The following is a 12042-nucleotide window of genomic DNA, read 5'->3' on the forward strand; positions in this document are numbered from 1 at the left end:
AAATTAAATGTCTATTTATGTGTCAGGGCATGCAAAGACGTCAAAGTTCAATTTCATGCTCGTTCTACTTGGTGTTCAAACCACCCAGCTACACGGGATGATCGGTTGTAGTGAGGTTTCTCAAACTGTACATAAAGGAGCAATAATGGCAGTTGGCTTGACATCACCAGGGCCCAGGAAACTGGATTTTACTTGTGTTTTTCAAGTATGACTACACAGACCACACATAAGGAAAAGTCACACAACCCAAAAGAACCAACTGAAAGTTCGCACCTTATGAAAATGTTCCATGTAGATTCATCTATAGTTTATTATGCGGTTTATCTTGTCAGACAACAACCACACTGAACCAGGATGTGTTACGTTGTTGTATTTTACAGCAGTGAGCTAAACGTACATGTAAATCACATGCTCCACTGGACTGAAGAGTCACCGTGCAACCTGTTCACTATGTATTATCTATACTATATGATCATGTGTGTAAAATTTAGTGCATGACATCGGTAAGTCTTCACTCATATCATCATTTGACTTAATTGAAAGTATTTGAATCAGCTAAGCTAAAACAGAAAACATGACTGATAGAGTCAGTTTGACATAAATATTAAAGTGATGGATGGTTGTAAACACTTCCTACTACTCCATACTAATGCACATTTGTATAAGATACAATATAAAGACTGTATGAGAACATGTTGCATTAGATATACTGAATATATTAGCCTCTTTAGCTAGATAATATTGTAATGATTCGTGACATGACATAAATACTGAAGTTTGTCCTCCAGGGCTCTTCTTTATGAAAGATTTAAAATGCCTAAAAAACAAATCAACCAAAGTCATAAAATGAAATACAATAAACATTGATTTACATATATTTCCTTTTTGTGTGTGCATTTGCTGTGTCATGGTGAAATTAAAACCACATTAAAAAGATGATATTTAGCTTTTTGTTTTTCATCATGAAGTGCCTTTTCCATGTCAATTAAAGCATTTCAGTGTTGTCCAGCATTTTCTTTATTAAGATTGAGACACAATGTGCATGCTAAAATGAAAAATAATCAACAGCTTGGAGGCGGAAAAAGATGAGTGGAGTTTATCATTGCTGAAAGGAGCTAATGGTGGCCATGACAGACAGATTTTCACATTTAGGCTAGCCAATTGGTGACTGTTGTGGTTGACTGTACAGTTTTAAAGGATGGATTACGCTCCAGGAAGCTGTACAAATAAACACATCACCGTCAGGTATGTCAGTGTAACGATGTCAGTATCATAACAGTAGCCTACTGTCACTTTGGTTCTGACGTCACAACAAAGTGCTAAAAAAAGAGAATTAATATGAGTGTCTTTTTGTACCTGCCTGTACCTGGAAGTTAGACTTTCTGCTTTCATCACTTCTAACATGAACTGCAAAATTTATCCATCCTGTAGTCTCACATTCAGCCCTTTAGACAATCCTAGCGATGTACCTTGCAGTTTGTTCACCTGTTTTTAGGGTGACTGTGTAACATTTGTCCAGGGACTACAGATGAAAAATAGCCTCTTGGCTAACTCTGGCGTATTTACAGCAACGTTTATTAATGTGCACTGTCCCTGTTAAATAAACCAACAAATAAAAATAAGTAAGTAGACATCTATTAGCATTAGCTTATCCTCCTCCATTAAACCGGTAAGTCTAGCTAATGCTAGCTAACTAATACTACTTACTTTAGCTGAGAACACTGCCAAGAAGCTACCTGACTCAGCGGCTCATATAACTATTAATGATGCAGGTGTAGGCTGAATTGTGTGTCTACTAAAGTGGGTATAGCAAAAATTAATGTCATAATTAATACATGTATATAATGCATAACGCATACATGACATTACCTTAAGTTAATTTTCACCGCTCTCTATTTCCATCTATTGGTGGAAGTAAAGGGTAGTATATTTCACTAATCAGGAGCCAAAACTATTTAACACCTACTGAGACTCTTTGTTTTGGTTCTCTGCAAAATATTAGTCAATAACTGAGTTTCAAAGTTCAAATTCTTGAAGCCGGAAACAGCAGCTGACAAAACAAGGAGCTTTCGATCATATCACATGATCTTCCTCAGTAAATAGAGTCCAAGAATGAACTTTAAAACTCGTTTAAGCTGACATAGACAAGAAAAATTTGAACACAGAATTCCATGACAACAAGGGCAAACTCCATCTACTAATGAATATCATGTGATATGATAGAAAGCTCCAGAACAGCTACTAAATGGACCTTAAGATGAGATTTTGTCATGTTTACTTTCTCATATTTTTGATGTGTGGCTTTATTTTCTATTGCATTTAATGTAGTATAATCGTTAATAAGTTGTATATTTTTTTCTCTTTTTGTGCGCTTTGAAAAGTGCTGTAATATTCATATTAATTAGGAATGAACGACCCAAAACAATCATTTTTTCCCCCCATAAACATGTTTGAGGAAACCAGCTAAAATGCAGTAGCTGCAGAGCCTGTAGCTATGTGTCTGAATTCTTAGAAACGCCACATCCTGCTACAAAGCCACTTTGCTCGTCATTTAGGCCTACAACTAAACATCGGTGTAAGCTGTTCAGGTGAAAAATCGAAATAGCTGATGCGGATTTGGCTTTGATGGGAGGACACACACACACTAGAATTGTTGTGTGTGTATGTGCGCGCGTGTGTGTGTGTCTGTGTTGGTGGTGTGAGGTGCCCGGGAGATGGAGAGAGGCTTGTAGTTTAAAATGCGATGTGACAGCTCAGGAAAAGGGGGGATGATAAAGGCGCTGTTATTGGATCAATCTGGCCCTGAATGCCTCTGTAAAACACTTACACACACACACACACACGATGCGGGAGCGCGCGCGCACGCACGAGTGAGAGAGACAGAGAGTGAGAGAGAGAGAGAGAGAGAGAGAGAGAGAGAGAGTCATTTCTTTTTTAAGTTAGAGGAAAACGTGTCATCATGAAAAACATAAAACAAGTAGGTTGTATTCCTGCGAAATAAATGGAGTCGGCCTATCAATCAGCTGGCTATTTCCGCGCGCCAGCTTAGCCTCGTCCTCATTGTTTTGACAGGGCTAAATTAAAGGACCGCGCCAGGTGTAATTAGCGATCGATCCGGTGAAAAAAAACAAGCTCTTTCTCTCTCTCTCTCTTTCTCTCTCTTTAGCTCTGCCCTCCGTTACTCCATTAACCGCGTCTCTGACGTCACAGGGCGATTAACGTTTCTTATTGGTCCCGCGAGCAGATGGAGGAGTCCTAATGAGCTGGCTCGCGGAGAGAAAGAGGAGGGTTGACATCTCGGCTGGACCGTAAACGTGAAATACCTCGAAGCCCGGTCTCCGCCGCCTCACTACAGACAGTAAACCGTGGCCGCGGGAGACGGCCGTCTGGGTTCCCTTCTCTCCCCCTCCGCCTTCACCTCCTCTTCCTCGCCGCTTCTTCCTCCTCTTCACTGACTTTTATGTTTTTTGACTGCATGTTCAGCCACACTGCCTCCCTCTGCATCTTCACTTCGGCCCCGCCGCAGCCCGGGCGAGCATGGACAGTCGGGTACTCGAGCATCCTCACGCCCAGTTCGGAGGCTCCTTGGGCGGGCTGGTGGGCTTCCCGTACGCGCTCGGTCCCCATCACCACCACCACCACCATCACCAGCACGTCTACGAGCTCGCCAGCGCGCACCAGCTGCAGTCCGCGGCCGCCGTCCCCTTCTCTATAGACGGATTACTTAACGGCTCCTGCTCGGCCTCGGTGGTCAGCTCCAACCCGCTCCTGTCGTCCGACAGCCAGCAGTTCAAACTCTCAGGTAGGCCTGGTTGTTCTTGTCCTGTGACTTTAATATCATATCAATAGAGATGTATGGAAACAATACGTGTAATAAATATTTAAAAAACTGCCATTCTAGTGGACTTTTAGGCGGAAATATACATTTTTTTAGGCTTTGAAGACTGATTGTGAAGAAGAGTCAGTCTCCAGAGGAAAAAAAAACATGATTTTTAAAAAAGTTATGGAGCTTTGTGAATTTAAAAAAAGAAATAAAAAGTTTATTTGCTGGCTCATTTTTAGAAATTTTACGGTAAAAGCTGCACTGGATGATAAAGGTGGAACAACTGCTTATTTTTTACGTGTTTAATGGTCAAAACTGAATTTAACAATAATTGGGAAGGGTGACAAATATCAAATATAGCACATGTTCCTTTTGTGAGGTGATTTATCCGAGTTCACGAGCAACAAAGTATTTAAAAAAAGAGATGTGACCGCGTTGACTTGTGCTTTACATGCAAATTCTGCCATGCATCTTGTAGCATGAACCTCTCTCTCTCTCTTTCTCTCACTCACTCACTCACACACACATAAACACTCACTCACTGTCACACACACATACACATACACACACAAACACTCTCTCACACACACACACACACACACACGTCGACCCCTGCAGATTCTGGGGACCCGGATAAGGACAGTCCCGGTTGTAAACGAAGACGCACGAGGACAAATTTCACCGGGTGGCAGCTGGAGGAGCTCGAGAAGGCTTTCAACGAGAGTCACTATCCGGATGTGTTCATGCGGGAGGCGCTCGCGCTCAGGCTTGACCTCGTGGAGTCCAGAGTTCAGGTAAAGACACGAAGGAATAAGTCAAACAATTTGAGAAGCATTAATCCATTTGTTTATGTAGAGTTTTGACTTTTTAAATGAGTTTTCAGGTTCGGTTATTCTTCAGATTTTCTTTCTATTATTCTCTTATAAAAGAAATGTCAGAGGGGCGTTTGTTCTGCGATGGCTCATGAAGGCCTACCCCATACTGAGATAGCTATTTGTCAATTATCAAAGCTTCAGTAAAGGGTCCCTTTTGAATTATGCATGGACACAACCTATTGATTTATGGGTTAATAAAAACAAGGCTATTTACTGAGCAAACCAGGGGCTGAAACTAGTAATTTCCCGTCACCTTCAGGTTTTTATATCCTTTATTTATAAAACAATTTATTCACAATTTATTGAATTTATTCTCAGCAGTTCATCTATTTTAGGTGGTTCAAATTTAAGGTTTAAGATCATTTAACAATTTTTAAAAAGCCTTTATAACATTTTTTACTATCCTATTATTTATTTTAGGTTATTATTATATTTTATATAAATATTATTATTAGGCCTATTATTATTACTATTATCACATTTAAAAAGACACATTTATTGTGCAGTATTTTAATAATATGCTATGTTTACACTATTTTTGTAGTATTACAAGAAAAATAACAATGCTATTTAAATAATTAAACAGTTGATAATAGTAATATTAATAATAGTAATAATAATAATAATAATAATAATAATAATAATAATAATAATAATAATAATAACGTAATTGTAATTAATATATTTAATTTCTTACATTGGAAGAGCAATTACTTTTACGTAAAATCTACTTTGTTAAAAGTGACACTATAGCATCTTTCCCAATCCACTATTACATGTAGCTGGTAATAATAATGATGATGATAATAATAATAATAATAATAATAATAATAATAATAATAATAATAATAATAATAATAATAAATTATATAGAAAGATGTAGGTACGTATTTACTGAATATATATGTATTTGTGAGGCTGTATTGGATTCAACGTGTATTCATGTATTTCTAACATACACTGCACATGCATGGCTGGATCGAGTAAATGCGGGACAGAAAGCAGAGCTCGTCGTTGCTGTATGTTGTTTGGGGATTTCGCTCCTAAACCTCAGATTATTGTTCCCTCAAGCTGCTTAACGCCCCTTTATCACCAGGTTTGCGGGGGAAAGATATAACCAACATTAACAATTCATAAGAAGCACCATTGTCGCGCATGATGTTGGGTGTCTCGTCCTTATTATGCAATGTTCGCGGATCCTACTTCTGCATGCTAAACTCCTGCCGTTATCAGCGCCGAACATGCGGCCCTGAGCGCGCCTAGAGGCCGGGCAGTGAGAGCTCTCAGGCGGAGGAACCTCCCTCTCTTGGCTCGGCGCGGAGAGAGAAGAGCCCCTGCAAGTGTTAAGCCCCATATGAGCGCAGGGCTGGGAGTGAAAGAGTATACCGAGACGGGCTGATTTAGCCACGGTACAATTAAATGTAATTGGCGGAGTTGCCTATTACACAGACTCATTGGTAATTAACACCGGCACATCTGTGCATCTGCTGGTCCACCGCTGTGACCTATTAACCTAATGTACTATTTAGATGCTTAAAGCTGCCAGTAAACAAAGACAGGAAGAGACATAAAGGCAGAGGACAATTGTTTCTCTCGTTTCAGGGTTTTATGGAATTTTACAGCACTTTTACAGCATTTGCAGGCAATCTGCTTTTGTCCTCATGATCTGATAACCACTTTGACACTGATTTATCAGTATTGTAATGGCAGGTGTGAGCTCTGTTGTTCTCTGAGGTTGTCTGGACACACACTATGTGACATTTTGTCTAATATAGTCTATGTCAGAGTAATATTCTGTGAGTTTTGTTAAGGGGGGGCAGGATGTTAGGAAGGCCTTAATCCACAACAATGACCTCAAACAACACAAATGACCACAGAGTTTAATCAAGTAACACTCTGACAAAAAGTGAACATTATAGGCTTCACAACATAACGTTTATTGCAGGGATATTGTGTTGGATTGCACTGAATTGTAGGTGTTAATATGTTAATTATGTACAAAATGTAGCCCTGCAAGTCCTGCCTGAAACGAGTGAACGCTTTGTTTCACAAAACTTGTATAATAATTGTAATCTAGCTCTGCCACACATCAATTAATCTGTTTTGATTAATCATTTAGTTTCTAGAATATCTCCAATTTGATAAGATTGTTTTCACAATGTGGAATAAGACAGAGAAAAGCTACAAACCCTCATTTCAGAGAAGCTAAAACCAGCAAATATTTGGTATTGCTAAAATGATTAATTGATCATTAAAATTGTTGACAATTAATTTTCTGGCAATCGACTAATTGAAAAATCAATTAAATCACTTCAGCCAACAAGACGAAACTGCAGAAATTGATTTATGACCTTTTGAAAGATGTTGATGTAGACAGAATACTACTCTCAAACAAAAATCATCTCATGTGCCAGTTTTTTTCCTCCTGTGTATGTGTGTATTTCATCTCTGTGTATATGTGTGCATAGGTTTGGTTCCAAAACCGACGTGCTAAATGGAGAAAAAAGGAGAACACAAAGAAAGGGCCGGGGCGGCCTGCTCACAACTCCCACCCCACCACGTGCAGCGGCGAGCCCATGGACCCCGAGGAGATCGCACGCAGGGAGCAAGTGCGGGCCGAGAAGAAGAAACGGAAACAGGAGAGGAAGCTGCTGAAGTCGCAGAACAAACTTCTCCAAGGCGACAGCTTCCACACACCTGGAGGGTCAGAGAGTGACAGCGGGGTCTCCCAGTTCACCGACAGTGAGCAGCAGCCTTCCAGCGTCAGTGAGACTATTCATATCAAACTGCCAGCATCAAAGGGCGCAGGAGGACACCAAACTGAATCCAGCTGTGACCAAACGCGACACGACTTCAGCCAACTACAAAACCACCAAAACCAAAGAACGGCAGGAGAACCGGAGCAGGTTTCTCCAGGCAGCACGCACAGCTCCAGTCCTGGAGGCCCGAGGTCTTCTGCCCTGCAGAAACGCAACCCTTTCAGCGTGGAGAGCCTCCTCTCTGACGCCACACCTCGAAGGAAATCTCAGCTGGACTTCCCCTCGTTGCCCAATCAGAGGACACTGGTGGGTAAAGGTCACTTCTTGCTTTACCCCATTACTCATCAGCCCTTGGGCTTTCTCGTGCCCCAAACAGCCCTGAAGGCCACACCATGTCAGGACAACATTAACAGGTTCGGCCTGGGACAAAGCCTGGGACAGAGGTGTGTGCCGAGTGAAGGTAGCCCCGCGCCCTCTGACCTCTGCAGCGTTGGCAGTGTCACTAAGCCTATAAACTCGGATCATATGGAGCATAATACGCAGCACCACCACAATCACATTAGCAATAGAGTGGACGGAGGAGCAGACGCGGAGGAGTGTGGTGGTGACTGCAGTAGTGGAAGATTCCCTGTTTCTCCTCCGCTGAACAGTGCGGCTCAGACAGCTCTGGCCAGACTGAGCTCCTCGCAGTCCAGCGACAGCAGCGAGGTGAGGAGTTTGAAAGTTCAAACGGAGGCAGCGACCAACGGCTGCCAAGCCGCCGAGCTGTGTGCAAAAGAGGAGCGAGCATCTCCAGACCTCTCCGAGTGTCTCAAAGCAAACACAGACTGTCAAGAAACACCCGGAACAGATGGAGAGGATGTCGATATGGACTAACACTTGCAAGGAGCAAACATAAACAAAGGACCAGGAACACCGTTCAGACTATTCAAACATTCCCAAAGCTCTGCTGAGACACTCTAAAACATATCAGGAATCAGGAGACTTAATCTCATCTACTTTTTTAATCATAATGTGTGATCAGTCCAGATGGCCCTGAAAGCTGTGGCTGTCCTCATATCCAGGCTTTAGGCCTACACCTTTAGAAGCAGGTTCCTTCTCCCTTTTTTTGGTGACCAACTTGTAACAAAAACTAGGCGAAATAAATAAACATCTTACACACAACAAAAATCCTCAGATATTGTAAAAACGAGAAAATGATATTTATATGTAAACATTTTGATAAATAAAGTTATTGTTTAAATTGAATCACTGTCTTTCCAGGGCCATATTTACTGTAGTGGGGTAAAAAAGGGAGGTTGTAACTTGCTGTGTGGCAGAACCTTGGATCATGGCGGCTGGAGTTTTGTCGTGTTACAGCAGATAAATCCCTCTTTTTCTGTGTGTAGTGAGCCGGAGCTGGGGCTCAAGTCCGTCTGGCTGTTTGTATTTATTGCTTTAACAAATTTATTCATTTGAAAGGCCGAGCTGGAATGAGGTTAGTGGCCGCGGGCTATAGGACCCTGCGCCTCCTGCTGAGTTTTGATATGAAAGTAATTATTTTCCCACTGGCTGCCGCGGGTCTCGAGGCAGTTTTTTTTTCTTTCCTTTCAGCCCAAAGGGTTATTAGACATTACCGATTTCTAGTGATATGGAATCACATAAACTTCCTACAATAATAGAATTAGCATGAAAGGCAGGGGTGTCAAATTGAAATGGGAAAATAATAGCCGCGCCAGCTGCACTGTTTGTGTGTGTGCGTGCGAGGCGAGCGTGCGCGTATGTGTGCGTGAGTGCGCATAGTCTATTGAGCGCGAGGAGGAGGAGGAGGAGGAGGATGAGATGTGGTAGATTCGTGGGGCGGAATTTTCATGAGCTGCCGCGGTTGTCAGACGGCCCTTGTAGTCGGCTATATTAAGATAGATGTTCGATGATATCCCTCATTGTTCTGTCGCTTATATTGATGTTGCTGCGTTATCGCCCTATTGATCATGTGTCGCACATAATAGGACAGGCGCGCGCCCGCCTGCCTGCGCCTTTTTACAAAAGCGCCTGGGCCCCTCGTCATTTGTTCTAATAGGACTGAGTCCCCCGGGGGGAGACAGATAAAGATATAGGAGAGGAAGAGGGAGAGAGAGAGAGAGAGAGGAGGCGAGTGATGTGCCAAGCTTGCATTAATAATTTTTTTTGACCAATTGTAGGTTGAGCTCAAAAAAAGTGAGAAGAAACGTGGTAGAAAGTGAAGAATGGCGACATTAGGGATGTTTAGGGGCAGCAGGGGAAGACAAATTCTACTCAGACGTGCAGGTGTGTGTGTGTGCCCACGTGCACAGACCGGACGTGAGCGCGCGCGCACGCCCGTTTAGGAAAGAGTGTGTTTAGCTTATGAAGTGTAAACGCCACCAATTCCCTGGAAACTGAAATCCCAATTATTAAAACCATTAATTCTGGCGAGCCTGTGCGCGGAGGAGTCGTGTTGACAGCCCGGCTAAATAGCCTATCCCTGATCCCTCCCGGTCACCTCGCCTTTATTTGCAAATAAATTGAGGAGGATCCGAGGGACAGAGCTTTACTTTGCTGCGCCGACCTAAAATGAATTTCCGTGCCTGAGTCCCTTTAATAATATTTACATAATTTTCGCTCAGTGACTCTGCTATTTGCGCTGTAGGAAGCAGGGGGCTTATAGGAAAATAATTAGACAAGAGGACGAGGAGGGAGCCAGAGTGAAAAACAGCAGGAGGAGGATGGGTTAAGACCGAAGCTGAACACTAAATTCCCAGACAGCTAAAATCAATGAAAGTAATAACCCTATTATTTAATTCATAAGGACATTATTTTCCCATAAGGCCTCAGGAAACGTCCCCTTCGACCGAAACAATCACATTAAATCGTTCATTTCGCGTGGGCTGTGTGAAATTTCTGCTTTTATTCCCTTTTTTTAGAGGGGGAAACGCTTTATTATAATCGGTTAGTTTCAAGAGTGCGATTAATTAGAAAATATAGGTTTGATCTCCCCTCAAAGGCCTTTACAGTGTGTGTGTGTGTGTGTGTGTGTGTGTGTGTGTGTGTGTGTGTGTGTGTGTGTGTGTGTGTGTGTGTGTGTGTGTGTGTGTGTGCTGAGAGGCAATGTGCCAAAAAAAAAACGAGTCTTTGTTATAAAATTATGGACACTGCTTCAAATAATTAAAGAAATAAACCCATAAAGGGCAAGAAAATGTTATTTTCAAAAACCTTTAGACTTAAAATGGGCATTCATGTTATTAAAGGCGACATATCTGATCCTTCACAAGCACTTTTAATTGTTTTAGAGCCGAGTGAGGAACTGAAATGTGACCATAAGAGATCTGTTCGTCTTTAAGAGTCTGACTACAGTTTGTTTTTGGACCTGTCGCAGGAAGAGATAGTTTATATGTGTCTGTAGTTTTCATTAATTTGGAAGAGATTAAATCATGTCCCTAAAACAGCTTTCACAGGTGTGGAAATTTGACAGATTAAAGTCTTCTGGTGCGCATCAGCTGAAAGCAAGCACCAGAAACAACTCATTATTGAGACAATATATGATTTTAGTTGCTTTTGTACACTGTTCAGTAATTCCTTTTTATAAAAAAATAGCTTTTCAAGATGATCAAAACATGTCACTGAGCTGCAGTTTAGTTATTAAAAACAAGAAAAAAATATTGATTTTCCTGCAAAAACTGGGGAAGTAAAAGCCTGTATGTCTGTTTTTTTAAATACCTTTCATCCATCTCCATCTATCTCTCCATCTGTGTGGTTTAGAGGATGCAACATCAAACATTGAGAAAACTGAGTGAATGAGAGAGAGAGAGAGAGAGAGAGAGAGAGAGAGAGAGAGAGAGAGAGAGAGAGAGAGAGAGAGAGAGAGAGAGAGAGAGAGAGAGAGAGATTTTTGGTGGCACCAACACAAACGACCAATCGATGGACCGGGCAGGCCCTCCCGCTGTGTCCGTGCAGCTCAATGCATCACACTTTATGAATTCAATTTCAACCGGGAGAAATTTTCAATTTGAACGCGCGATCATTACGGCGTGGGGGGAAAGCGTAAATTGTTTTTGCTCTATTATGCATTCGGACGCCATCATTTTTCTTTCTAATTACCGAGGTGTCAGTGCGGCCTGTCACCCGGGCGCTGATTTTCAATTTAACTGATCATCATACATTCATTTTCCCATTTGATAAATCTGCTATCTAGACGCGCCCGCCATGCCCGGAATATTAAGCGGCGCTGGGGCGCAGTAATAGGGGGATGTGTATGCGGCAATGAGCGCGGATCAGCCAGCTAATTTAGCACCTTCCACATTCCCCGTCTCCATCCCCCATTTCCAATTCTCAAGAGGAGGCAAGAAAAAAAAAACAGGAGAGGAGAGGAGAGAGTCCAATGGCTGCCTAACCTCCAAGAGTGAAGAAGAAGAAGAAGAAAAAAAACCCTGAGGTTAGAAAGAATCAGAAAGAAAGAGGGAGACCTTCAATCCGGCCTGTTTTTCTTACGCAGTTTGAAAGCAGGATTAATTAGGCTAACGCTAATTGAGTTCTCCAATAGGCCTACGTGTTATTTTTATTTAATAGTAACAAATTTGCACAATTAATT

The 12042-nt window shown here is 41.9% G+C and overlaps 1 protein-coding gene across 1 annotated transcript; it reads left to right on the top strand.

Annotated features, from left to right (window-relative positions):
* Window positions 1-3236: 3236 nt before the first annotated feature.
* Window positions 3237-8705, top strand: LOC121882768 (homeobox protein unc-4 homolog). The gene is made up of 3 exons (XM_042391213.1): window positions 3237-3802; window positions 4442-4617; window positions 7167-8705. Exons 1-3 carry the CDS (start codon window positions 3538-3540, stop codon window positions 8331-8333), a joined length of 1608 nt encoding a protein of 535 aa, XP_042247147.1. The 5' UTR covers window positions 3237-3537; the 3' UTR covers window positions 8334-8705.
* The last annotated feature ends 3337 nt before the right edge of the window (window positions 8706-12042 follow it).

Source organism: Thunnus maccoyii, chromosome 2 (assembly GCF_910596095.1).
Source record: "Thunnus maccoyii chromosome 2, fThuMac1.1, whole genome shotgun sequence".
NCBI classification, from domain to species: Eukaryota; Metazoa; Chordata; class Actinopteri; order Scombriformes; family Scombridae; genus Thunnus; species Thunnus maccoyii.

Bases quoted from the DNA above. Each gene is read 5' to 3' on its own strand.
- LOC121882768 (XM_042391213.1), top strand. From the start codon at position 3,538: ATGGACAGTCGGGTACTCGAGCATCCTCACGCCCAGTTCGGAGGCTCC. The intron at 3,803-4,441 runs GTAGGCCTGGTT...CGACCCCTGCAG, and splicing joins CCAGCAGTTCAAACTCTCAG to ATTCTGGGGACCCGGATAAG. The intron at 4,618-7,166 runs GTAAAGACACGA...ATGTGTGCATAG, and splicing joins TCGTGGAGTCCAGAGTTCAG to GTTTGGTTCCAAAACCGACG.